The 25561-nt window shown below is 46.0% G+C and overlaps 1 protein-coding gene across 2 annotated transcripts in view; it reads left to right on the plus strand.

The window, feature by feature from the left end:
- Positions 1-25561, plus strand: part of plxna2 (plexin A2) — a 146797-nt gene that overhangs the window by 10631 nt on the left and 110605 nt on the right. For both annotated transcript variants that reach the window (XM_062565349.1, XM_037478430.2), the window contains 2 exons: positions 10912-12254; positions 16264-16446. In XM_062565349.1, coding sequence (XP_062421333.1) covers positions 11055-12254; positions 16264-16446 — 1383 coding nt within the window. In that variant the 5' untranslated portion in view covers positions 10912-11054. The remainder of the gene's footprint in view (positions 1-10911; positions 12255-16263; positions 16447-25561) is intronic.

Here is a 25561-nt window from a genome sequence, read left to right on the forward strand (position 1 = left end):
CCCATTTTTACCGCTCCACTAAACCCGTGGCCCAGTATGATCGCTTTTAAAGCAGTCAAGCCACAGCGTCTCCGCCTCGGCTTCATCATCTCTGTGTGCGGCCTGAGGAAAAAGTTGATGCGAGGTAAAAGCTGCCACTGAGGCGTTCAAATCGCCTGGGTTTGGCATTGGTCATACTGACCACTGGATGGGAATGTTCATGTTCTTTATTGCTTTCTTTTTTCTCTCTTTATGTTTTTCCCCTCTCTCTGCTCCTTAGTGCGCTCACTCTTTTCGTCTGTCGGGTCTCTCTCTTTTGCATCCTGGGTTCTGGTCCCAGCTCGCCTCACTTCCTTAACAGTGAGGCAGATGCTAATTTAAATCATCTTACAAGCAGAGATTAGTCTTTGATCGAACTTAATGCTCAGAAAGCAACTGCTGCATTCAGCTTTACAAGGGGAGAGAGAGAGAGAGAGAGAGAGAGAGAGAGAGGCTGTGCTTGTAAATGTGATCTGGTGACTAAGGCAACGCAGGGCACTCCACTTGAGTGCTGTTACACTTAAGCCTTTCACACATGCATTTCTCTTGCCCAACATTTTACATGATGTGCTGTCAAAGCATTGTCAGCATCTACACACACAAGAGCTGGATTCAGACTCTGGCTGCTATGAATATCTGTATTTCCCGCCCTCCAGAACTACTTTTGTTCTTGCAAGTGTGTGTGTGTGTGATTACATCATTGACATGCGTTCCACGTAGCCTCTCCACCCTATAGCAAGATGTAGTGCAAGAAGACTACTGACGGACAGTTGTTTTGAGGCTGGCCACATGTAACGGATGCCTCTAGTGTGTGTGTGTGAAGAATATGGATGGCCTCACTATCTCCGTGTTATATCTACAGCAGAGCAGGGGACAGATTCAGAAGCCCTTGGACTGTGAAAATGAACCTACTCCCAGGTTCAGTGACGTGGTGGACGAGCTGCAGTTCCTCTTGTTGTGCTTCACCGCGATTCCCTCGGTCACACCTACTTCATATCGGTGTGCTGGACTACATCGTGACTTACAGGGGAGGAAGAAAGAGTTAAGGGAGCTTGGTGCATGGAGGAAAAAACAACAACAACAAAGCAAAACACACTATGCAACCACGTTATGTTGCACGGTGTGCAAGGCTTTTCTGTGCTGCTCTTGCTGTTTAAGGCCGGACAATATAAACCCAAGAAGTCGATAAGGCCATTTCTCGTTTCCTTCCTGTCTCTGTGACTTTGAACATAATGAGCATTGGATCTCTTCCCTTTCGGATCCTTTGTTGTTCTCTGTGCTTCAGTACAGTACTCAACTTTCACAGCAGTAGTGAATAAAACCATGCTTGGCTGTTACACTGCCAAAGCACTATTTTTCATCACAGTCCTACTAAGTCAATGTGACCTTCCTTCTTTTCTTCCATCTTACTATTAGCAGGTGGGGAGCACGTGTTTACATGCCTTTAGTCCAGAGCTGTTTCTAAATGATTATTTTTTTTAACCTCATAGTTGCTCATTGTATTGTGATACATTGAACCGTGAGCCGACGTGGCCACAGCCTTCCTAAAACTTCCCACGAGTACGTTGATGAAAAAGCTAAATGCCAACTCAACTCTCAGGATACTGTTTCACAGGAAACCAGCCGCTGCCGATTTTCCGTCAAATCCAAGCCAGCCTCGCATCCTGCGCGGGGTTCACACGGAACGGGCCGGAAGTTATGCGTGTACGCTTCAGCGCGCGTCCAGCAAGTCCATCGGCCTGTCAGCCAGCTTGCTCTCCTTCTCTCTGTCCCATCCCACCCTCTCGTGTGTTGGCTTGGCCTGGCGACAGCTCCTGTGCTCCGGAGGACGATCAGGTGGATTTTCACACAGCCGGCTGCTCATGCACGAGGCTGAGTTAACGCTCACTGCTGCGCTCACTACTGTTTTATTATCCATATATATTGCAAAACCTAGTTGGCCTTGCATACAGATGTGGGTCGAGGTTTTTTTTTAAACTCTGCTTCCATATTTGCTAGACTTTAGATTAGATTTCTTTTCAATTTTCTTTCCAGAAAAGCAATTCAAACCAGTCTGCCATTCAAGTGAGCTCTAGAGAACATGTAGCTAATTAGCTCGTGGCCAATGAACCTACTGAATTCTTTTCATCCATTTCTTTAAATATCGGGATTATTATTAATCATTAAGTTGTCAACTGCTTACAATTGTATTAAACTTTGACACATGTATTTATGCAACCTTTTTGTTGCATGTGTAAATAATGAGTATGCTGCACGGATAGAGATGAGTACCATTGTTCTGCTCTGTAGTCCACACGCATTCTGCTTGCAAGGCATGTATCCGTCTGTGTGAGTAAGCACCTAATTTCCTCCCCAAATGCCGGCATTGCCTCTCATCCAAACAGAGATTGGGCTAAGTAGACTAGACGGGAGTGGCTGCAGACTTTATTTGTGGTGTTTTATCACCTCTGATGAAATTAGAGTGCCATCTACCACGCTAAGGTAGAGAGCGACTGCTCTGCTGTGTGAATGTTTTCCTGAGCTGAAAGAACTGGAAAATGGGTAATAATGGTCCACATGCAGTCTATTTGTTTGTGAGGCGGCCACTACTCTGCTCGCGGGCCACAGCGGCTCTTGAACACAAAGAGAGAAGGTTTCCATTCCTCGTGTAAAAGTGAACGATGATAATAACACAATACCAGCATTAACAGTATCTGAAATGTCTAGTTTCTATGGAGAAATGTCCAGATTATTTCCCAAATGACATGAGATGTTTTTAGCGCAATCTTCACGCCCCGACGACAGACCTCAGTCTGTCCTTCACTTTTCCACAGGAAGCCTTATCCGTTTTATTGTTTCACAGATGTAGCCTGGCTTTACTCTTTACTAAACTCTCATGTTTGCCCTTTTTTGACCCTCATTGGGGTTTGGCGAAAAAAAATACAGGAGCAACAGGAGGTGTGATGTTTATGCTCCCTCTCTCTCTCTCTGTCAGTCTGCAGGGAAGGAGAGCGGGTCATTGGGGTCAGGTGGTTTAACTCCTCACAAGTGCCTCCACTGCAATAAGTCATAAGAGTGAGATAAGCGCGTGTGTGTCTGGAGCCACTGATGGCCCCGAGGAGACGGGGCTTGTTTGTGGACCGCGACCCGCCGCGGAGCTCGGGCTGGAAGCGCCGTGACGGTCACATCTCGGAGTGACTCGGCGCGGCGGCGGGAAGCGAGCGTTTATTTGTACAGTCTTGCTGCGTTTGTGGCAACGGCCGTGAAGGAGGAGTGTGGCTAGCTGTAAACATCATTAACCCGGCGGAGAGCGTCCCAGAGGAAACTGGCTGCTGTCCTGGATGAATTAAATCAACATGTACGCTGACACGGAAAGAGTCAGTGACATGTTTTTGTGTGTGTGTGTGTGTGTGTGTGTGCGCGCACAGCCTAACTACTGTAGACCTCATCAAAAAAACAGCCGAGAAGAACAAACAACCATCTCCTGCTTTCTCAGCTGACTGAAAACTGGGCTTCAACTCAAAGTTCACTGTGAAGCGGAGGGTGTTTATTGTGTCTTTGCGTTGTGTGTGAGTGAGTGTGTATGTATATTTCTTCTCTTTACGTATCTGTGTCCTGCATGCTGTCAGCTGGGGATTGGAGATCACACATGCTCTAGTGTCATGTCAATTGCATTGACACATAATTGATTTTAGTGTGGAAACAGCTGCCCCAGGGTCGGTTCACGGTCACATGTCTGCAATGCATCATAATTCCGCTTTGAACTGCTCAGTGCTGGATCACAGCCCTGCTCCTCGGCGCTATTGTATGTCATCGTACACACCGTTTACTACCGCACCTGTCTGGCGGGGGCCTTTTTTTTTTTTTTTAGCCTTGGAGCGATTCACTGTGGTCTCCGGTACAACGTTTCCGATGGTGGAGCTCAGTGGAGGAGCGGGTTCCCCGCTGAGTTTCCAGTGCCTGGGTGTTAGCCTCCTCGTCTCAGCCGGCGGGTGATTACAGAGCGAGACCACGATAGATATCCTACAGTCTTCAGATGAATCCAGTGGCAGGGAGGGTCTTGAAGGAATTACTTTGACTGACAGGATTCCAATCATCCTCCCTCCCGGCCTTCAGAAACTCTTGCGTTACTGTTCAGGACTCGGGCTTGTCATGGCTGTGGGAATTAACACATGTCTACAGCCTAAAATGCTGGTATTAGCGAGTACGGATGTGAGAAATCCCGTATTGGAAAATATGTCATTGGAGCGTGTAAAAAAACCCCTTCCTTTCTCAAAATGTCTCCGCCAGTTCCTCTCACTGTTCAACCACTACCACCTATACCTCCTCTCTCCAGTGTGCTTTGTAAATTCTCTCCAGATAATAGCGGACGCACAGGGCCAACTTACGGAGCGGGGGCAGCTACTGTGGCTGTAAAGACTTGTTACCCCACTGGACTAATGGCTTCACAGCTCTCTCTCTCTCTCTCTCTCCTCGTTTCCTTCCTGTTTTCCTTTCCTCCTGCTCTCCCTGTTTTTGTTTCATTTTTTTTCCCCCTCTATCCTGAAATAGAACTGTTTTTATCCGTCTCGCTCGCTGTCACGGATCATAATTCACGGTTCCTGTGCCCTTATCTCAATTCCTTTCTCGCTGCACAACTTTATGGCTCCCCTTCCGCTTTTCCTGCTGGTCTTTCTCGCTTCTCTAAATCCCTGCAAAAGTAGTCACTGTGGCCACTGAGCCATGCTTCAGCCCGACTCTGATCCCGATGAGACAGATGATGAAGTGGGGGGGGGGGGGGACGGGGGATGGACATTTATTTTAACTTCTGCATTAGTCCCCCCCTGAATGTTTTACATGCGCACTCCATGGAACAAGCCGAAGCCTTCTAAATTTCGACTAACTTTCAGCAGAGTTTGTTTGTACTAAATTTGCATTTTTATCTATTTTTATCTGAAAGAAGGTTTGGTCTAGCGGTGTCTCGTTCTGATTGGACAGCTGCACACTAAAGATCAGAGTCCACGCTTCGCTTTGCACAGTGCAGATGCAAGCAGATAACCCCTCTGCAGGGAGAGACTGTTTATAAAGAAAGCAAATACATGGAGACAAACCTGAGCACACAATGTGACAAGCACATGCACTCAAGGCCCACGCAGCGGCCTGCCCTTGTTTGGGTTGATCTGTCATCTGTATCTCCTTGGCCCGGCTGCCCCTCACCATAGTTGGTCCTCTCTCTTAATCTTCAGCTAAGTGAGTTATGTAATCCGATTGCAGCCAAGCCAGACGAGCTTCTCATTTATTTCATTTCAGTCTGCTGCACACGGGACGCACAATTGCCTGCTCATTCAGACCAATGCCCCCATGGCTGTCCGTTGCACCTGCTACCTGGTTCACCAGCCAAGTGCATTTGTCTGCTTCAACAACTCTTGAATACGCCACGAGATTTGGCCAGAGAGAAGCAAGCCGTGGTTACACTTCATCACTTTCGTGGGGCAAACAGGTCCGTGCGCTTCCAGATCAGATCCGTCAGCCAGACCAGTTTCTTGGTGTGGTGTGTACAGCGTATGGCCACAAAATAATTTGAAAGAATTAATGGAAATATGAAAATGAAATTTGCAGAGCTTTGTTCTTCAACAAAACAACCTCCAAGTACGGCACGGCAGAAAGCTAAGCTGCAGAAATAACTTACAGACATCGCCGATCACTCTTAAGAGTGGTTGATCTGGTGGATGTGGTTGCAAAATTCGTATCTTGAAAAGACGAGTATTACTTTTGTCAGTTTGAGACTAGGATTTATGCATTTACTAGACTGGAATTAATCATTTAATTGAGGAGATGAAAGGAATTTGGTTTCTTTTTGTATTTCATTCCTCAATCACCCCGCAATAGGTTTGCATGATCTTGATTCCCATGTCTCTGCCTATTTCCTATTCATACAGACATTTTTAAATTCAGGCACCCACAAAACACCACAGGTACTTCACCTTTCATGTTTGTACAATTGCATCGCTCCACGTCCCACTTGCATTACACCACTGTATCGAGTATCAAGGTGAAAGGATTGTACAGCATCGGCAATGCGCTTCGGGGATAGTTAAGGCCTTCCGATTTGATCAAGTGTGTGTGTGTGTGTGTGTGTGTGTGTGTGTGTGGTGTCAATGAAAGAGACTTCTTCAGCGTGTTAGCTGAGGTGAGCTATCTGATCCCGTGGCCTCCGCTGACATCCCGCTCTATTTATTTTCTTTCCCCTTCGAGAAATCCCTCTCGTCCCGCTGAGGCCCCCTTTACAATTTAGATTTATGGAAATACGTCGTAATAGAAACCTGCTTCCTGAGGATGAGAGACAGCAATGACGAGGCGTGGCGCGTGGAGCTACTCGTAGTGGGACTGCCTGAGAAAGATCACGCCTCTGGATTCAACCTCCCGATTCAATAAGAGAAGTACACGGAGGCTGTTGTCGTGTCGGCTGGAACAAGGATGGAAGCGGGATAGTTTATGAACTTCTGTGTGTTCCCGTGTCGATGTGTGCCCAGGCCTCTTTATTGGGGGTGTGGATGCGTGCACGTCTGAGCCCGTACAAGACGGGAGAGGGAATGTGTGTGTGTGTGTGTGTGTTTTGCATGAGGCCGTGGGAGGGGAAACAAATCATCAGTATAACAATGACTTTGTAATCTCTCTCAGTGGATTTCATAGGTTTTAATAGCAGTGTGTGTTTGCTCAAACAGAGTTTGAAGTGTGCGAAGCGAGGGTGGGGGGTGCTCAGCAGAGACGGGGTTAAGAGGAAGATTATATGCGGGGGCCCTTGTTTGCATTCAGGGATCGGCAGATACGCACATAATTATTTCTTTTCTTCTTTTTTTTTTTTGTGCGCAACATTTTATATTTTCTGTGTGGGATGTTTTTTTAATAAACGTTAACTTGCATTTGTTGAAGCAAAAACTCTGAGAGGCTAATGTGTCTCTGACTTCTTTGAATGGGTGCAACAAAACCTCAAAGCCTCGCTGCTGGCCCTTCAACTCGGATTTCATAAGCATACAAAAATGATGCTATTGAGCGCTGGATGCAAAGTGTTCCGTTAGAGTGCCTTTGGAGCTGATGCTTAACTGTTGGCAAGTGCAAGCTAATTAAACATGCAATACATAATTAAAGCTGTTTAAGAAATAGCTCACAGTCGAATGTACATCTGAACAAAAACAAAGCAAAACGACAAGGCGATGGCTTAAAATTAGCAACCACAGTGATTGCACCACTGCGATGTTATTGCTCTGTGACTATTTCTTACTTTTCTAATCTTTTAACGTGACTGAAAGGAGATATTAAACATAAACAACCGCTTACTGGACAGCACGGGAAACCAGTCAGTTAAAGTCTCCTTGTGGAAGGACGGCTGGATGCAGAATAGATGTGCCGAGTTCTCTTGTAAGCTGACTGATGGAGCTGGCACTGGAACAGACAAATCCATTTTCTAGTGAGACAAAAGAATGTATAAATATAACTCCAGCTCAACATCTCAAGATGCCGGCAAGTCCCCTCATTACCTATGCTCTCGATAGCAGCAAAAAGGGAAGACTAATGGACTAACCTCTGCTGGTAATCGCTTTTTTATAGGCTCCTATATAAGAAGATTTCCCTTTAGGGGGTTGACTAAACTTTCTATTTTTTACCGTGCAAATGGCTGCGGCAAAATGTTTTAAAACATGTTCTTGACTAGCTGGTTTGTTGCTTTTGATTCCAAGCTGTCTCTTTTAATTTGTAGTGTATCACATTTACTTAAACATAAGGATTTCACGCTTTACATTAATTATTCAGGGAATAACACATTAATCCAAGGCATGAAATTACAATCTCCCATTTCAGTTTCCTATCCAACAACAATGGATTAAGCGCCATGAATGGATTTTGGTTTATGTTCTCTATCTTTCGAAATTCAATTGCTTTAAATATGAATTGAGGAGATCAAGCAAATTTGGCTACATTGTTAAGAAGCTTAGGATATGGAGACGATGAAAAAGTAAAAGACCTGCTGCCTATTCCAGGGTGACAGAGGTTTAGAGCTGCTCCTGCTCCAGAGGCCGCATCCTAAGGCCTGTTCTTCCCTGATTCCGTTGGCTGGCTGCTGCACTGCCCCAAGGCTGTTGTGTTCACAACCCCCCCCCCCCCCCCCCCCCCCCCCGTAATGGCTTGCATTGCTTATCGTTCCACATTCATTTCATTTCTGGTCTTGCCTATTCCAGCTGCTGCTTCTTTTGCATCTCTTTTTCGAGATAAGCACACACAATGCATCTGCATTTGACCGTGGCTGGCCCGGGTCGCTGTATCCTGCCCAGCGGCTGGTGCAAATCCCCAGTATTCTGGCGCGGGGACGCGCACAACCAGGCACAGCGGGATCAGTTTGTTTTAACAAGCGCTCAGAAGCAGCCCGGCTGAGGGTGCAGAATCACTGTTTTGTGAGTCTGTCTGTTCATGCCCTCTTCTTTTTTTTTCTAGGTCAGTAGGTGATGTTTGCAATTCATCATTCATGGTTGCATTTATATGTTAATTTACTTCGCGGATGTTCAGACTTCTAGCCAACCACAGAATGTCGTGGCTTTGAACACTGGAGCACAAGTGGTGATCCGGTGTTGTTCTTATTCTTTTCAAGTTTACTCCTCAGCTCTATACTACAGAGAAGTCTCTGTCAACTGCAACAAAGGTGCGGTCATGCAATCAACTTAAACAGAGGCTCTATTCCCTCTGTCACTGACAGCAATATGAACGGATAACCTTTTGTTGGGTTATTTATTTCGAGCATTCAGCCACTTTCTTTCTCTGCAGCTGTTGCCACAACATGAGGGAGTAATGCATGCCTTTTTTTTCTGTGGAAGAGGAGAGAAAAACAAAAAGACAAGGAAGAAAAGATGGATGGGGAATAAATGTTGAATACACATACGCGATTAAGGGGCGGGGGTGTCGCAGCAGCTCTAAAGGGCAAAAGGCTGCGGGGCTTGAGGAAAAAGCTGGCGCAGCAGGAGGCTGATTATACCACCAAAGGGATCCACTTTGCACTTCCAGCATGTACAAACTCAAACAAAGGAGCATGGCAGCGTGCAGGCAGCTGAAAGTGAAGGTGGGGGTCTGACCCCTCGCTGCTTTTTCAGAAGCAATGGCACTTTTATGGCCGTGCTAATAAAGTGCTTCTGGGAGAGAGCACCTCCCACACCCCCGTCTGCTCACACGCCGAGAACAGCTTGACCGGGCTTTAGGACCTGTGTTTATGGACACATGAATCAATACACTCCCCGAGGGTCTGCATTTAAGTCCGAGCTGAGCAACGTCCCCCGTTGAACGCAGAGGCGAGGGGGGGAGGAGACCCCGAGATGGCCATTACCAAATCTGGAACGAGGTTTATAAAAAGGACGGAACGCGATTCGCCGAGGAATCCCAAATCAAACCTCCCGCCCTCCCTCCCTCCCGCCCTCCAGCACGCTTGCTGCTGCTGCTGCTGCCTGGATGTGCAGGCTCTCCCCTACGCGAACGCTCCTTCTATCTCGGGCGGCAAGTGCTCGTTAATTCACGGCGCAGTCGCTGATTATTCCAGCCACATCCTTCACCGCTGATGCTCCGTGCCCTCGCTGCTGAAAATGCAAATCTGCGGCGTGACAAACGATGTAGGGCCATCTCTGACACGTTCGAGCCCCCCTGGCGTCCCCGTGTCGTTCCCCAGCTTACCTCCTCCAGCTCTGCAGTAATTACCCTTGTTGAATTGCTACGCCTAATCATACTTGATTTTGGGATGCACTGCCATTGTCTCCACTTGTTAGCCCCTCACAGTGCTGGGTTCTGATCGAGGACGCTGATAACGCTGTGAGAACAAGGCACACATACACACTTACTGTACTATACACGTGTATTATACTGTTGGCTGGCGTTTTTATGAGGGAACAGTAATGCAGTGATTTATCTAAAGATGATTGTTTTGCTGCCAGTGATTAATCCCTCTGCGATCTGATCAAGTCGGCCGAAGAAAAATAGAATCAAATGATAACAAAAACAACAACAGCAACATTTGGAATAATAAAATTGAATAGGTTCAGATGCTGTAAAAGCCATATGAAAGGCAGACAGCAAGGGGAGGGATGCGTGGAAGTGGCTCCCAATTTGTTCTCACTTTGTTCCAGTAATAAGATCCCTTCTTTCCTTTCCAATGGACGAGATAATTAACTCCCGGGGACAGACAGCGCAGAGCTCGGTCTCCTGCTTTATGGCACAGAGAGGCAGATCTCTGCAGCCCGGGCTGAGCATGGTTGTATGATTGGCAAATACTGACTGATGTTTGTTCTTGCAGATATATGGAGGGCTTAGGACATCGGTTGATCACATGTAGTTGTAATAAAAACTGTGAAGGAGGGTGTAAACGTGGAATAAATGATTGTGATTCACGTTTTTTGTTAAATGTTGCATGCACAAAGCTAAATTATTTTTTTTATTTTCCTTTAAAATGCTATTTTCATTGTACATTTAAAAGTGGACTCTACTAGGAAACTAGAATAATACTCACTTACAGTTCCAATTTAAGTATGCAGAGTCATTGGCAAGTCTCCAAGGCTTTGTGTCATGCCGTTTTGTTCTTGGAAAACACTTGCTCAGTGTGTGTCAGCGTAAGGGTTAGCATGAGTCAGGTCGGGATCATTTCCATTGCCTTTTCTTTCCTGCATTGTCCAGCACTGTGGAGCAACTCCTTTGGAATGTGCACCATGATGGTTTCCGCTCATTGTCGCTTTAAACCTCCCCTTCTTTTCATCGCCTCACCGAGGAAGAACTTTGACCTTTTCAAACAGTGAAAGCTCTCCGCTCTAATAAGAGGCTTTTCCATTGAGTCAGATTGTTTCCTTTTGTAGGATGTGTTGAACATATTGTGATATCTAAAATCGGTTTCTTTCTTCTTTCCCCCCCCAGAAACATGTGAAGACCCTTGCAGAGATTTAACCAGCGAGTTTAGCCTTCAGCAACAGAACGGCGAAGGTCTCCTTCAATCCCCCCCCCCCCCGTCCGTTTTCTCTGTGGAGGATCTTTGCAGTATCCGTGCAGGCCCATCCTACATGGCGGGCCGGCGGGCTGCACGCAGGACTCTATCGCCTGTCCATAAAGTAGGAGCAATGGCTCATCTGCTAGGTTTTTGGCTCTTGGCGATCCCCGCCCTGTGCAGCGGGCAGACCTTCACTAGTTTCCACCCCGAACGCCGGGACTGGCTGTTCAACCACCTGACGGTTCACCAGAGCACGGGGGCGTTGTACATTGGAGCGGTCAACCGCGTGTACAAGCTCTCTGGCAACCTGACCCTCCTGGTTTCCCATGATACAGGCCCGGAGGATGACAACAAGGCCTGCTACCCACCTCTGATTGTCCAGCCCTGTTCTGAGCCTCTCGTCTCCACCAACAACGTCAACAAGCTCCTGCTCATTGATTACTCCCAAAATCGGTTGCTGGCCTGTGGCAGCCTCTACCAGGGCGTCTGCAAACTCCTCAGATTGGATGACCTCTTTATCTTAGTGGAGCCCTCTCACAAGAAAGAGCACTACCTCTCCAGCGTCAACCAGACTGGGACGATGTACGGGGTCATTGTGCCCTCGCAGGGCCAGGATGGAACCCTATTTATCGGCACGGCGGTGGATGGAAAGCAAGACTACTTCCCCACCATCTCCAGTCGAAAGCTGCCCCGCGATCCGGAGTCTTCCGCGATGCTCGACTACGAACTGCACACGGACTTTGTGTCCTCGCTCATCAAGATACCATCGGACACACTGGCACTGGTCTCCCACTTTGACATCTATTACGTCTACGGCTTTGCCAGCGGCAGCTTTGTTTACTTCCTCACTGTGCAGCCGGAGACGCCAGAGAACAGCATGTCGTCAAGCGGGTCCTCCAGTGACCTCTTCTACACTTCTCGGATTGTCCGGCTCTGCAAAGACGACCGCAAGTTTCACTCGTACGTCTCCCTGCCGATTGGCTGCGTGAAGAACGGCGTCGAGTACCGCCTGCTGCAGGCCGCCCACCTCGGCAAGCCGGGCCGCGTTCTCGCTCTCTCGCTCAACATCAGCGCCCAAGACGATGTGCTCTTCACCGTCTTCTCCAAGGGCCAGAAGCAGTTCCATCGCCCTCCGGATGACTCGGCGCTCTGCATATTCACCATCCGAGACATCAACGCACGCATAAAGGAGCGCCTGCAGTCCTGCTACCAGGGGGAAGGAAACCTGGAGCTCAACTGGCTGCTTGGGAAGGATGTGCAGTGCACCAAAGCGGTGAGTTCCATCTTCACACATGTACAGATGCACTCTATTAACACCATGGACTTCTTACACATTCACAGGATGGAAATGATAATAACTGAAACATGGCTGTTCCACATGGTGACAATAGGACATTTCTATTAAAGTACACATCTGCGGCCCGAGAGTTCTCTTAGGGAAATGTGACTTTCTGAACTTTATGAATACTTGTGTGTCCAACCACATCTACATCTTGCTTACTTGCTTTAAGGTAAGAAGGTCAACATTAAGGGAAAGGCCCACACTTCCCAATGAGCCTAGAAGTTTGGAGGGCGTATGCTGCTGGCAAAATAAACACAGCGCTTGTGAGGAAATGCTTTTGGCTGCCTTGCACAGCTGACTCTCTGTTATCAAATGATTCTCACACTGCATGTAATTATGCATAATTGTTTTGCAGCTCCGATATCAGAAGAACATGCACTTTCAAGTACATTTCAATGGAAGATGCATTAATGAGGGCCGATTTATTTTTCTTGACAACCACCAAAGTGATAATCTCCTCGAGCACAACACAAATAAACACACCACCCCGGGGGGCGTGGGGATCACACACCAGACTATTCCTTCTGAAACCCACCAATTATGCTGCACTACATGTATCTGCTGCATGCTTTCAAGTAGAATGAGGTCTCCTGATTTTCCCTCTTTCCCAAGAGGATACAGTCCTTTGTGCTTTCATTCTTTAATTGCTAATAGGAATTTAAGAGGATTCAATATTAATGACTACTGTAGCTACGTGTGTGTAAGTGTAACTAGTTCATTACTGTTTGTGTACGTGTGTGTTTGTAGTGTAGTGAAGGTCTAAATGCATTTTCGACCAATCTTATTAAAATCACTACATTCCTCATTAGCGCAATGTCAGGGGTGATTGTAAAGAGGATGGCGACATTATCTCAAACAGGAGCTTTTTGAGTTTTATTAGCTCAACTTTAACAGTGGAAGCTCAAAGCTCAGCCTTTTTTCAGTTTGCCAGAGGAGTTTCAGATCATCTCATTGTGCTCATATGGATGCCAGCCTTTACCTGGAAAACGTAGAAAATGATCAGAAGGACTGACGGTTTTTCATGATCATTTAACCAGTACAAAGGAAATGGCCGGTTTTAAGCATTAAGTGCTAGTTTTAGTCTATACAGCATTAAATCTCACCTGAATGAGTCTGGAACTTGCCGCATGCCCGCTTAGTTTAAGATGTGGTGAACCTGCTGCTACATTGATTTTGGAATTGTCTCCACTTCTATTCTTTTTCTATCAACCTCCCACTCCCTTATTTAGGAATGCACTCCGAAAGGTTTCTGCAATCCTTTCCCATTGTACACCACAAGACTTGTGATGAAAATCAGACTGATCATGTCCTCATGCTCAAAGAGCAGCCAATAAATCCATTGTGTTATATGGATAAGGCAGATGAGGAACTCTTATAAGCCTATACAAATTACATTTAAGAACCTGATATATCAACAATGCAAACTTGTTTTGTCGGATTGCTGCTAAAAGCTTCCAACTCACTTGTGGTTGCTTTAAAGTGCACATGTGTTTCACCGCTAGTGTTTCTTAAATAAACATGTTCCCGATATTTTTAGAGCACTTTGGGTTCGATCGAACTCTGAGCGGCATCAAGGTTAGGCACCAGAGATTTGTTTTTATTATTTATTTGCTAGTTTCTCCCCACACGTGCCATGGTGGTACCTTTCCTCTATAGCCCATTGCTTACAGCGGGTAGCTACCTTAATGACCTCCCCGGCTCTCACTGCCGCCGTGCAGACGTCCCGCGCTGTGTATGCCAACATGCGGGCCGGGGCTGAGGCTGCGAGTGGAGCTGAGGCTGAGCCAGGGGATCCTGACACGGCAGCCAATCAAAGATTTATCACTCAGCCGTCCAGCCTTCTGCCATCTGGAGGCTCACACCATCTCTGTAGTCACTCCCAAGGAGGACAGATATGATGGGATTCTTTCTGTAACAAGCTGTCAGTGTGTGTGTGTGTGTGTCTCTGACTAACACTATCATCCTGTCCTACTTTTGCCTCATCCCCCAACAACTTATTAACTTCTCATGAGAGCAAAGCAGGATACCACCGATATACCTTGGGCGGGAAACTCCCAGAGCAGATATCCCGCCACATGCAATTCATCCTTCACTCAGAACCTCGGAAAACCTGAGTGTGCAGTCGACCGTGGAAGCACACCTGTGTTTCCCCAGCAAGAAGCATAACTATTGCACTGAATTGCGAGTTGTTCGATAAGGATTAATCACACAGGGTTACAGTCTATTTCGGTCTCACCACAGCTCTGCTAAAGATAACCAACGTAATCTGTGCGAAACAGTCAGAGACGTTGCAAATCTGCATTTCATCACTGCTTCTGAGATTTGTGATAAAGAGGAGGGAGAACGAAAAGAATCAGCTGCAAGGTGTACGGGGAGACTCAACCATGTGCAATCCCGGGGGGGGTGGATCAGATTTGGTAGCCAAGTCTGCTAAGCGTACATCATCTAAACAATCTAGATGTAATCTGAACCAAATGTCTTTGTTCCCAAAAGACCACGTTGGGAATGGCGGCATGCGTTGGAGCCGGCAGCTATTGATAGGCCGGCGTCTGGAACTCACGGCTGTTTCATGAGACGGACGCTTGCCTTCCCATCTGATACATTTAAAAAGAAAAAAAGCCATTATTTTAAACAAGTTGGAACTGTAACAATTGTGTATGCTCAAATAGATTTTTATTTTTTTAATTCTGCAGTAGTGTACCCCCTGGCACTCTGTGCTATTTTGAGCAGGGGAAATACATGGAAATGCCACAAAGTTTGGGGGCCGTGACAACAGAGCGGAGGCAATTGCTCCCTGTCTGCATTATTGCCTTTGCACCACTCATTAAAGTTTTACAGCCGCGGTGTGCAGTGACGGGCTTACCCGCCCCCCCCCCCCCCCACAGTGGGAGATGTCCCTCCACCTCGCCTGCTTGTACCACTCTGACAGCGAAGAAGAGAGAGACGTACAGTCGTGTCAGATAGAGACTTAATGAGTCTCTGTTGACAGGGGACATTTCTTTCTGAGGGAAATCGAGAGAGTTTGTGTGCAAGCTGCTATGCGATGTGTTCGCGGGGAGGCGTGCTGGGCCGTCTCACTTTGCCCCACATGGCAATTAAACGCCACTCACCCTCAGAGCGTCGCACCTGACTTTGATTCACCAGAAAGGCTCGCTGTCTGGCTCTTTAATTCACCATCTCCTCATATCTTCAGGGTGGAGTCAAGTCTTTGCTCTACGCCATTCTTCCAAGACACACAGTTCACAGCTTAATGAGACTTCATGGCAGGCATTCTCTGCTAATGAATGAGTAAATGCAGCTCATTGCAGCCTCTTCGCTTAAACACTTATCTCAGGGTTGCACAGTCATCGGGTAGTGTATTTGCCACTGCACGTAGTTATCATGCAGCATGTGTTTTCCTTCAGATGTGTGATGATAGGTCAGGGTAATGAGCCACGGTGAGAGCAAGGTGGAGTTCAGTCAGGCGGAGCTGAGGCATGCCTGCAAAGTGGAACTGAGAGGCAAGCGTTTGTCTGGCTGGGAGACTCTGCCGCACACCTCCACCTCGCTCTGATCTCCCTCGCGCGCTCTCTCAGGCTCACCCCTCTCGCCTCCCTCATTTCCGCCTCAGACGCTCTCTGACACCGCAACTATTTTCACAATTTGGACCATCACTCTTTGTCTCACTCGGTCACCTTCATTTTTCCTCCTTTCCGAGCTGTCTTCTTTTATAATCCTCTGGGTCTCAGCCCATGCTCTCTCTAATGTCTTCTTCTCTGAGTCTGCCTCTCCGTCTGAGGTATTTCCGTTGCCCCCCACCCCTGCCATATAGTACATTTCTCGTCATTCCATGTTTAATGTGGCACTTTTGTCTCATTGTGATGAGCTCCTCTCTAATGTTTTCCCAGGTTGCCCTCCCTTCACATTGCTCTGAACTCTTTCCCCTTGTCCGTGTCTGCAGCCGGTGCCCATCGACGACTCCTTCTGTGGTCTGGACATCAACCAGCCGCTGGGTGGTTCTCAGCTGGTGACAGGTCACACTCTCTACACCGAGACTCGGGATCGAATGACTTCTGTCACCTCCTATATCTACAACGGTTACTGTGTAGCCTTCGTGGGCACCAAGAGTGGACGGCTAAAGAAGGTGCGTCACCAGTTATTTTCCTTCTCCCTCCCAGCGGTTAAACTCCTGTTGTTCTGCTTTGTTCATCTTTGGGATACATGAAGACTGTCCACAGGTCCGCGGTCTCATTTCCGTCTAGATGTACGTCTCATGGTCAGAGGGAAACTTATCCACTTAATATTTAATGCCTGCTCTCAAAGTGTAGGAATATTATTGATGGCTAGCAGGAGCTCTGTGGTGGTCAGTTACCTGTTAAGTGAGCTCTTGTGTCTCGGTGTTAAATAACCTGTACTAGTCCATTCATTTTAATAAGCACCTTTCTGCCTGTGGCTCGCTGAGGGGTAAAAGCGAGAGGAGGTCCGTGCTCTAAACCCTTCTGGTTTTTGTGAGAGAATACATTTAAGCCACACAGAGTGTAAAGGGCTGCTAGCCAGTTAATGATAGATGTCATGCACCAGCCACAGGAAACAAGGTATTGGAGAAGATTTCCCACTGACAGAATTAAATGGCAAGGGAAATAATTGCTCTGGATTTGGAATAATATGAGTTCGATTTTTAAATGATGAATTTGGAGCAGCTGTTGCACTGTTTAACTCAACTCAACTTTATTTATAAAGCACTTTCAACACCACAAGTGGAACCAAAGTGCTGTACAGAAGGTAAAACAAACAGTAAAAAACAAAACAAAAAAACAAACAAAAAAAATGAATACAAAACATATGATGTACAAACCTTACAAAGCATTATCAAATGCTAAAGGAAACAAGTAGGTTTTAAGCGCACTCTGAAAGAAATCCCAAATGAAGGACATGTTTTTACAGACAGAGGAAGGTCATTCCGAAGCCTAGGAGCTGCAACAGAAAAGGCCCGATCACCTTTACATTTTAAACGGGTTCGCGGAACCACGAGAAGCAACTGATCATTTGAACGTAGAGATCTACTGGATTTACTCCAGCTGATTAAATCAGTAACATATTCAGGGGCTAGACCATGCAGAGACTTAAAAACATACAACTTTGTATTGGATTCTGTATCTTACAGGTAACCAATGTAGTTTAATTAACACCGGAGTCATGTGATCTCTCTTCTTAGTACCTGTTAAAAGTACTAAGGCTTAGGCACTGACGCCTCGACTGGCGGTCTAATATTAAACTGTTATCGACCTGCTTTAGAGTGCATTAGGTTTTTTGGTGTGTGTGCATTCTGTCACCATGGTTGTTTACCTTGCTTACCGATAGAACTTTCTAGACTGCACCTATCATGATAATCACATGTTTAACAAATCATGAAAATATCTAGTACAACCGTGATCATTTATTGTACAATATATGGATATGACCTTATTTGTTTTTGATGTTTTCAAAACTATGAGGCAACATAACAGAATAAACTAATATAAAACCATTATATCAGTAACAAACATATGGTTAATCAGAATCATATCCAGGACAATATATTCGGAATTTGTAATTGTGACAGGCGGATTCTAGACTACATTTAGACAGCCGTTTGAAGGCTTAGCTCCTCCTCCCATGGGGCGGCCTGTTTGAGTGACAGCAGGAGTGTGTCCCTCGGCCCTAAGTGGCTTATACAGTCATCCCTCCCCCTAACAACAGCTGTGTGCTCAGAGGAAAACATTGCAAAGGGAAGTTTTTTGCATGTTCTTTGGTATTTCAAGAGAGGAAATCTAACAAATAAACAGTGCCGGCCTGGTTTATTTTGATCTCCATCTATTCATAATTAAATCAATACATCAATCAGCACGTGGTGGAGTAAATTCATCTCATGTAATCCCCAGCTTGAGCTGTTAAATAATAGAGCACCTTTTTTGATTTATTTAAATTAAGTGAGACAGAAAAGAGTGTTTTCCCCTCTGTACAGTCAGAGCTTGCATATTGTTAAATCTCTCCCTTTCCTTCCGTACTCGAGATGTCATTTCCCTTCCCCAGCTTGGGAATCCATGCAAACTAGCATTGTGTGCTCCTCATGAATGTATGGGGGGGGGAATCTGTTTCCATTATTATTATTTAAGTTCACCTGGAGTTGGGGGTGGCCATTGCAGGAAGACGTTGTGGAGCATTCAACCACTGAGCCGGGGTCCACGAGAGTTGGGTTGTTAAACCACTTGTACTAGCGGAACCTTCATGTAACGAGCATCATGTTGTTTCCCTTTTATAATAATTAGCTCACAGCCTCTCCCCATTAGATAGCCTAATTTAGAAAATGCAAGAGGTCTGTTTGCTAAAAGCACTCTGCTGCAAAAGATGCCATCAACACTAAATGTGCTTGTAATGTCAACAAAGGCTCTCAGGCATTCCGTCTAGACTTTTTAAGCTTAGTTCCCTATGAGCTATATCAGAAAGGATTTTTTTAAAAATATTCATCAATCTAAGATTATCAGATTTACTTTTCATTGCAATATTTATTAATTTTGATGAATGGGCAAAGAGTGTTGCCCCATTGATCCCCTCGGTGACCCGATGTAGTGTGACCCCTGGCTGCAGCTCCTCTGCAGAAGGCGGGATAAGCTCCTACAGAGTTACGTCGGATGTGTAGACGGGGTAGAAGGCCGCAGGCCTCCTTCAGATCGAAGCATGACACAGCCATAGGGTGACAAGATTTGATGCTTTGCTGGTGATACAGTTCTATACCGTTAACCTCTTTAGCGCCACCGAGAGAGACGGACAGATGGGGAAGGGGAGGGTGTGTGGGCCTGCACGGTTAAGGGGGTGTGAGTGTGTGCCATGATGAGGAAAAGAGAAGCAGCAAGAGGCAGAGATAGGAGAAGGAGGAAGGTTCTGGGGGAGGGAGGGAGGGAGGGAGGGAGGGAGAGACCGTTGAAATGTGAATTTAGTGTCGCCAAAGAAACCAGGGCTGCAACGCTGCCTGTAATTGGATTGGCTCCCTTCCCAAACCCCCTGCCCTCCAACTCCCACTTCCCCGTTCAATCACGCTCCCCCCCCCCCACACCTTCTCGGTCTCCCTGCAGACCAGCTCCTGTATATGCTGCTGTTTCCCTGGGCTCAGCTGGAGCATGGCAAAGCAGGGGTTTGTAGTGTTGGCGGATATTCCACTGCCTGTGCACGGCTTTTGCAGGGGATTGATTGAGGAAGAGGGGTTAAGAAGGTAGGTGCATGAATATATATTCCAAACAATAAGAGCCTCATCCAGTATACTAGCTCTCACATTCTGTGATCACATGCACAGTGTGTGGAGTGCCTACATTTCCCTGTGTGGTGTAGGTTCAAACAAAAACGTCTTTATCTCATAAAAGTTGGAGAATGTTCCATCCCAACCAAGAGTGAAACGGAGTACTATCATACAACTGTAGGAGCCTGTTGCCTGAGTGTCATGAGGCTTTCAAAGAGTGGTGGTGAACTTCTGGGTGGCACCCTGGAGGCAATGATGGATTGTGGAGGGCGGTAGATGTTCACCTCAGCAGAAAGCTGCTGGGGGGAAATCAATATCTAAGGCCTTTGTGTACTTTTTCTTGCAAAACGGAAACCAGTTATAAATCAGGAACAATACGAGACCTTTAGTCCACTCTGAGATATCACCAGAAGCTGTACACCAGCAATCCAGTCTCAATCCTAACTCTTTAGAGAGTTGATCAGTGACACGCAGAATATTATACCGATGCAACAAAGCACTCTTTAACATTTGTATTGGATGCACCAGGCCCTCAACTCCAATGCATCCATATTTGACATTTAGACCAACACAAGTTGTTATGAAGAGTTTCAAAGTCTATATAGGTCAGAGAGGAATGGCTGGTTATTAAATATGATACATGACTCAGACAGGACACAACTGTTCATGTGCTGTGTGAAAACAAGTCAAAGTTGACTTATTTCACCACCGTTCAACCAAAGCCTGACTTATTTTATGTAACAACGACGTTATTTAATCCCATATTTTCATAAACCTAACCTTGAACTTTTTATTGTCTTAACAAAGCCATGTAGTTTTAGCCAAAGTAATACTTTTTCATTTTTAACTGTATGCCCGTTTTCAAGCTGAAAGTTTACATTAATTAAACGACACTCTATGAGCAGAAACATCTGTGCTGAGTCCTACAGAGATACCTAGAGCCTCATACATGAAAGCATAAGGTCACTGCCCAGGAGTTAATGTCCTATTTAAATTCTAGATCTAGGTTTACATTGATGCTCACCAGGCTCCATCGTCTCCATTATCACTCCAATGTACCCAAAGACCAAAAGACTGCTCGAGGGCTCCGCAAGTCGGATACAGAGATATGCGATCTGCTCTGCATTTTCTTTCCGAATACCCTTTATCCAAGACTTACATCATCTAAATTGGAATTGGCTGTGTGTGGTGCACTCGGTGCTTGAGCACAGATCCATCCCACTCGGGGACTGGGATTGGTGGGAAGCAACAACGGCATTAGGGAAGAGAGGAGCTGCAGGGAGCACATCCTTTGATATAGATTGAGATGGAGGGCAAGGCCGCACATGTAAAACTGGATATTGAAAGACATCCCAGCAATGGATGAATGGGGGGGAGGGGGTGTTAAACCAAGCCCATCTGAGGCACATTCAGGATTCATCTGTTAATCAGATGAGAATAAACGTCAGTGCTTCCTTGTAGAGCAGCAGGGGTTAAACATCGTTGAACCCGATATGGTATTCCATGCTTTCTTCATGTACCTTTATTCATTAAAGATTCGTTTTAGGCAGCTATTTGCAAATGTGAAGAAATGGAGGAGTGATCAACGTGAGGAGAGAATGAGGCCACTCTCCGTGTGGTGTGGTGATGATGATTCCCTGAGCTTTTGTCTTCATAGCCTCACAGCGCATGCGAGTGTGCCGCACTGGTCAGCTCACGGCTGCCCTCTTTGCACCGCACTCATTCGGTGGTTACAGCTCATGTGTTTTTTCCGCGGGAAGCGTAGCGCTCGCCCTCCAATCCTCCCACATATAAACGCGCTGCGCTGTCGGCACTGTTGGAGTTGTTTTCACTATTAGAGCTGTTAGCTATGAGCTGCCTGCTAAGCTGTCACCATGTTTTCAAAATATATTTAAACGTAACATATGTACTAGCAGTGGTAGGGTAGCATCTCGTCAGTATGCTTTGTTTTCTTGATTCAGACAGCCAAAAATGAGGCTGATGGAATCGGTTGTTGAATTGAAGTCGGCTGTATTAATTGTTCGCATCATGCCCTGATGGCTAATCAGGAATTGGTTTGGATGATGCCGCTGGCAGACGAAGTGGGCAACTTGAAAGGGTGATTCAGGTGTTTAAGTGGAAAAGGCCTGTTGAACCGGTTAACGAAGCAGACGGCGAACGTCTGGCTCACCTGCCCCCCCCCACTGGCCCGATTTGACAGAGAGGATGCGTGCGTCGGGAAGGCAGCGTGCCCTCTGAAGGTAGCAGCTGATCATAGGGCATGAAGTGTCGGCAACTTGAAAGGCTCGTAAATGCAGGCAGCTGCTCCTACGGGGGGCCGACGAGCGGCGACCCCTCCCCTCCCGACTCCTCTCTCACCCTTCTGTGCTCTGTTCACCCCTAATCAGCCTCAAAGAGTTAGTCCTTGGATTGGCGTCCCTCAGAGGAAACGTGATCCGAGAGCTTTGCCAGTCTGTAGCTTGTCGACCCAGAGGCTGCTCACCTGCTTCCCTTTTCTAGGCCCTGCTTTGGTTGAGGTCTGGCACAGCCTGGCCTAGATTTCTACGTGGCAGCGGGGGATAGGCTAAACAGATTTTGTTGTCACTCTGCTTTTCGAGCCTCGGGCCCCCCCATTCGCCGTAGCATACCTTTATTGTCAAGCTGATAAAAGAAGGAGGGAATTGAGACATGGAGACAGACAACTAAGGAGAAGCAGATATAAGGCTTGGATGAATGGAGCGGCAGGGCCTTTCAGCGCCCCCCCCCCTGTGTGGGGAAGAGGAGGACAGGTGGGAAAGGACAGGCAATGGAGAAACAAAATGATCAACAAACTCAACCTAACTACCAATAAATATGATGGAGCAAAAACCAAATTGGAAGCCCGTTTCCTGTTATCCGACTCCCCAAAGTCACATCCACACACAAGCATACTGCCATGATCTATGAACTTTTATATGAACACAAACCCGCTTCATTTTCATTTTAATAACTGCTTTCCGTTGTGGTTGGTCATTAGTTCTCTCACGTGGGATTGCAAATAAACAAGCACAGAGAAGTAATCATGTTAATAGCTTTATTAAACATCTTTTTTTTGTGGCCGCAAGACCTGCATTAACCTCGAGCCAACATGAAAAGAAATACAATTACAAATGAAAAGCATCCTCACAATTGCCACAAGGTAGAACACGTTTCCAATCGTCATAATCACACATTTCTCATTGAATGCCTTCTATAATGGAAATGACATTACCTTGTTTCAGATTGAATGATGAGGTTCAAATAATCCTGCACACGGCAAATAATTCCATCCCTTTGTTAAACATTTGTTTCAATGAAAATCAACACTATTTATGAAAGCAAGTTTACACACTGACAAAATGAGTATTTTAGCTGGAACGAAAGTGCTAATGTGTAAATATTAACAGCAAACTGCAGGACTATCCTGCTGGATTGCCTGCAACCTTATTAAATTATGTTAAACTAAATGATAAACAATACCGCCTCAGTTTGCCCATTGGCAACAGCTGGTAGCCACGCATCGCCTGCAGAAAGCTTCTGCTAGTAAAATAACATTTATCCTCCAAACACAACCTGCAGCACTCCCTCAAAGAGGCCGAGTCACAGTAAATTCGACACTGCATCTGGAGAATCGCTGAACTACGGCCGGAGGGTGTCTTCTGGATGGACTGCCCACCATCCTTCAAGCCGAAGCCCCGCTGTTTAAAGGTCTTAAGCCTGAAACAATGACTGTCATGTGCCAAGTTGAATGAGTATGTTTGAGTGTGTCTGTGGTTGCCATAGGTGTTTATTTACCATAACCATCCATAGTGTAGCTGATGACTAGCCTCTTCATCGAGTTGGTAGGATGTCTGCATGAGCTTTTTAGAACCTGACCTCCCCTTGACCCCCCCCTCCTGCTCGGTTCTTAACCCTGTGCCAGATAAAGAGGCGGCCGATGGCCCCAAGCAGCCGGCTGTGTCTTTGGAGGACAAGCCCTCTGTCTCCAAACCCTGGTCCAGGGTTCTCTAAGGACTAGGGGGGGGGGGGGACTGAAAGGCCCTGCCGTTCCATTCATCCAAACCTTATATCTTATATCTCATTCGCTCTTTCTTGTCATAGCAGTAGAGTTAAATCTACCCTGGTCAGTCAACTGGCTGTCCCATCTCCTTTTCTTCCCCTTTTCTTCTCTGTCTTGCTTCCTGTCCCTTTCTCGGTTTTAGCCCCTCACTCTTTTCCTCCTTCTCTCTCGTACTCAGCCTATTACAATGACACTGCCTACCCTGCAGTGATCTCATTAATCACATTCGAACAGCTCTCTGCTGCTTTCACTCCTTCTATCTGTGTCCCTCTCCATTTTCTTTCTCTAATTGCACGGCCTTTTCTTGGCCAGTTTGTCCGCAGAAGCCTTTTTTCATTATCCAACAACAGGAGACCAATACTTGCATAGTACATACCTTATACTGACAGATTTGATTAATGTAGGCTTAATTTAGCCACTTTAATTCAGCCAGTTTTTAAGCATCATGCATCCATGGCAGTATAGCCATATCCCAAAAGACACACAGACAGAATCACATACAGTATATGTGCATATGTTTAGAGCGGGTCTTATTCATTAATGTACTAAAATACTTTTTTCATTTATTAGATTTCTCACTGGAACACACTTTGGTTTGTAGACAACAATTTACTCTCGTAAATTCCCGTAGTTGGAACAAACTGCATGAGTGAGATCAATCAACTCGTTGTTGTTGGACAACCACGTATGTCTATTTATAGAACGAACATGGCTGTGATTGAGTTTTTAAACATGTTTTCCTCAATTCAATCTAAGAAATAATTAAATAGCAGCATCACTTACCTAGCCCATGAACATTTTAAAAATGGAAAATAAGATGTTGATTTTGGCTCTGCTCTCACATTCGTATATAGAGTCTCTGAGTCATACTAAGCCTGCGGTGGTGAATCGTGTGTGTGTGTGTGTTTTTTTTTTTTTTTTTACCAATACCGCAGCGCTATTAGGTTAAGGAAGCCACATCAATAGCTGCCAACTACCCAAATCCATGTCTTCCCGGTTAGGCCGAAGGAATTTAACAAGTGAAAATAAGGCTGAATATTCCCAAATGTTTCCGTCAGTCTCTATTCCCATGAACATGGTATTACTAGCCCGCATCCAGGCAATCCAATGTTTTATGTGCAATTGAAACACAAGGAACATATGTCAAAGACATTATGCAAGGGTGTCGTGTTGGGACGCCGGGCCCCGCCGCCTATCAACATTCCTGTTTAGTCTGCAGCCAAGGTGTGCACTACAGGGAGAACGTTTGAAATTCATAGAAATTCTTATCAGTTGTTAAGTCGCTGTTATTGATCTGTTACCGTGGAAACAGCATGGTACGGGTACAAGCCTTCTTATTTTTTCTCTCTCTTGCCCGAGGTGCACGTCTGAGAGCTCCAATGACTTCCAAAACTTCTACCAATCAAAGCCAAAATGTCTGTCTCTGGCTTTAAACGCTCACTGCTTGACTTTTGTCCTCTGAGTTGCCAGCTGGCACAGATTATGAGTTTCTTTTTCTTTTTTTGTCTTCAATTTCCCGGTTGACCTTGCCGAAGCACAAGGCGAGAAAGGGGACAGGGAATGGGTAAACATCTTTAGGACAGAAAAGAGAAAACAGAAATAGATTAGCTAGCAACGTTTGTCAAAGTGGATGGCTGGCTCAGTGCCAAGCTTTATTGATTTGCTTTACAAAGCACTTGAATAGGCCAGATAACTGTGATTAGCCAATTCATTACTGCTGGCTCTTAGACCAAAATTAGATAAAAGGGGGGAAGGGGAAGGACAAACTATTACTTTGTAAACTTGCACGCAAGCTCCGACAGTGGTTCACAACAGAGTGGGAATTTTTTTTCCTACTTTACATGCGCTGTAATGATCATGCTCATTAGAAGCGGCTACAAAAAAAACAGCATTGTTTTCGCATTTGATAGCATGCATAATCATTCTCGA

The sequence above is a fragment of the Pungitius pungitius genome, chromosome 1 (assembly GCF_949316345.1).
Source record: "Pungitius pungitius chromosome 1, fPunPun2.1, whole genome shotgun sequence".
In the NCBI taxonomy this organism is placed as follows: Eukaryota; Metazoa; Chordata; class Actinopteri; order Perciformes; family Gasterosteidae; genus Pungitius; species Pungitius pungitius.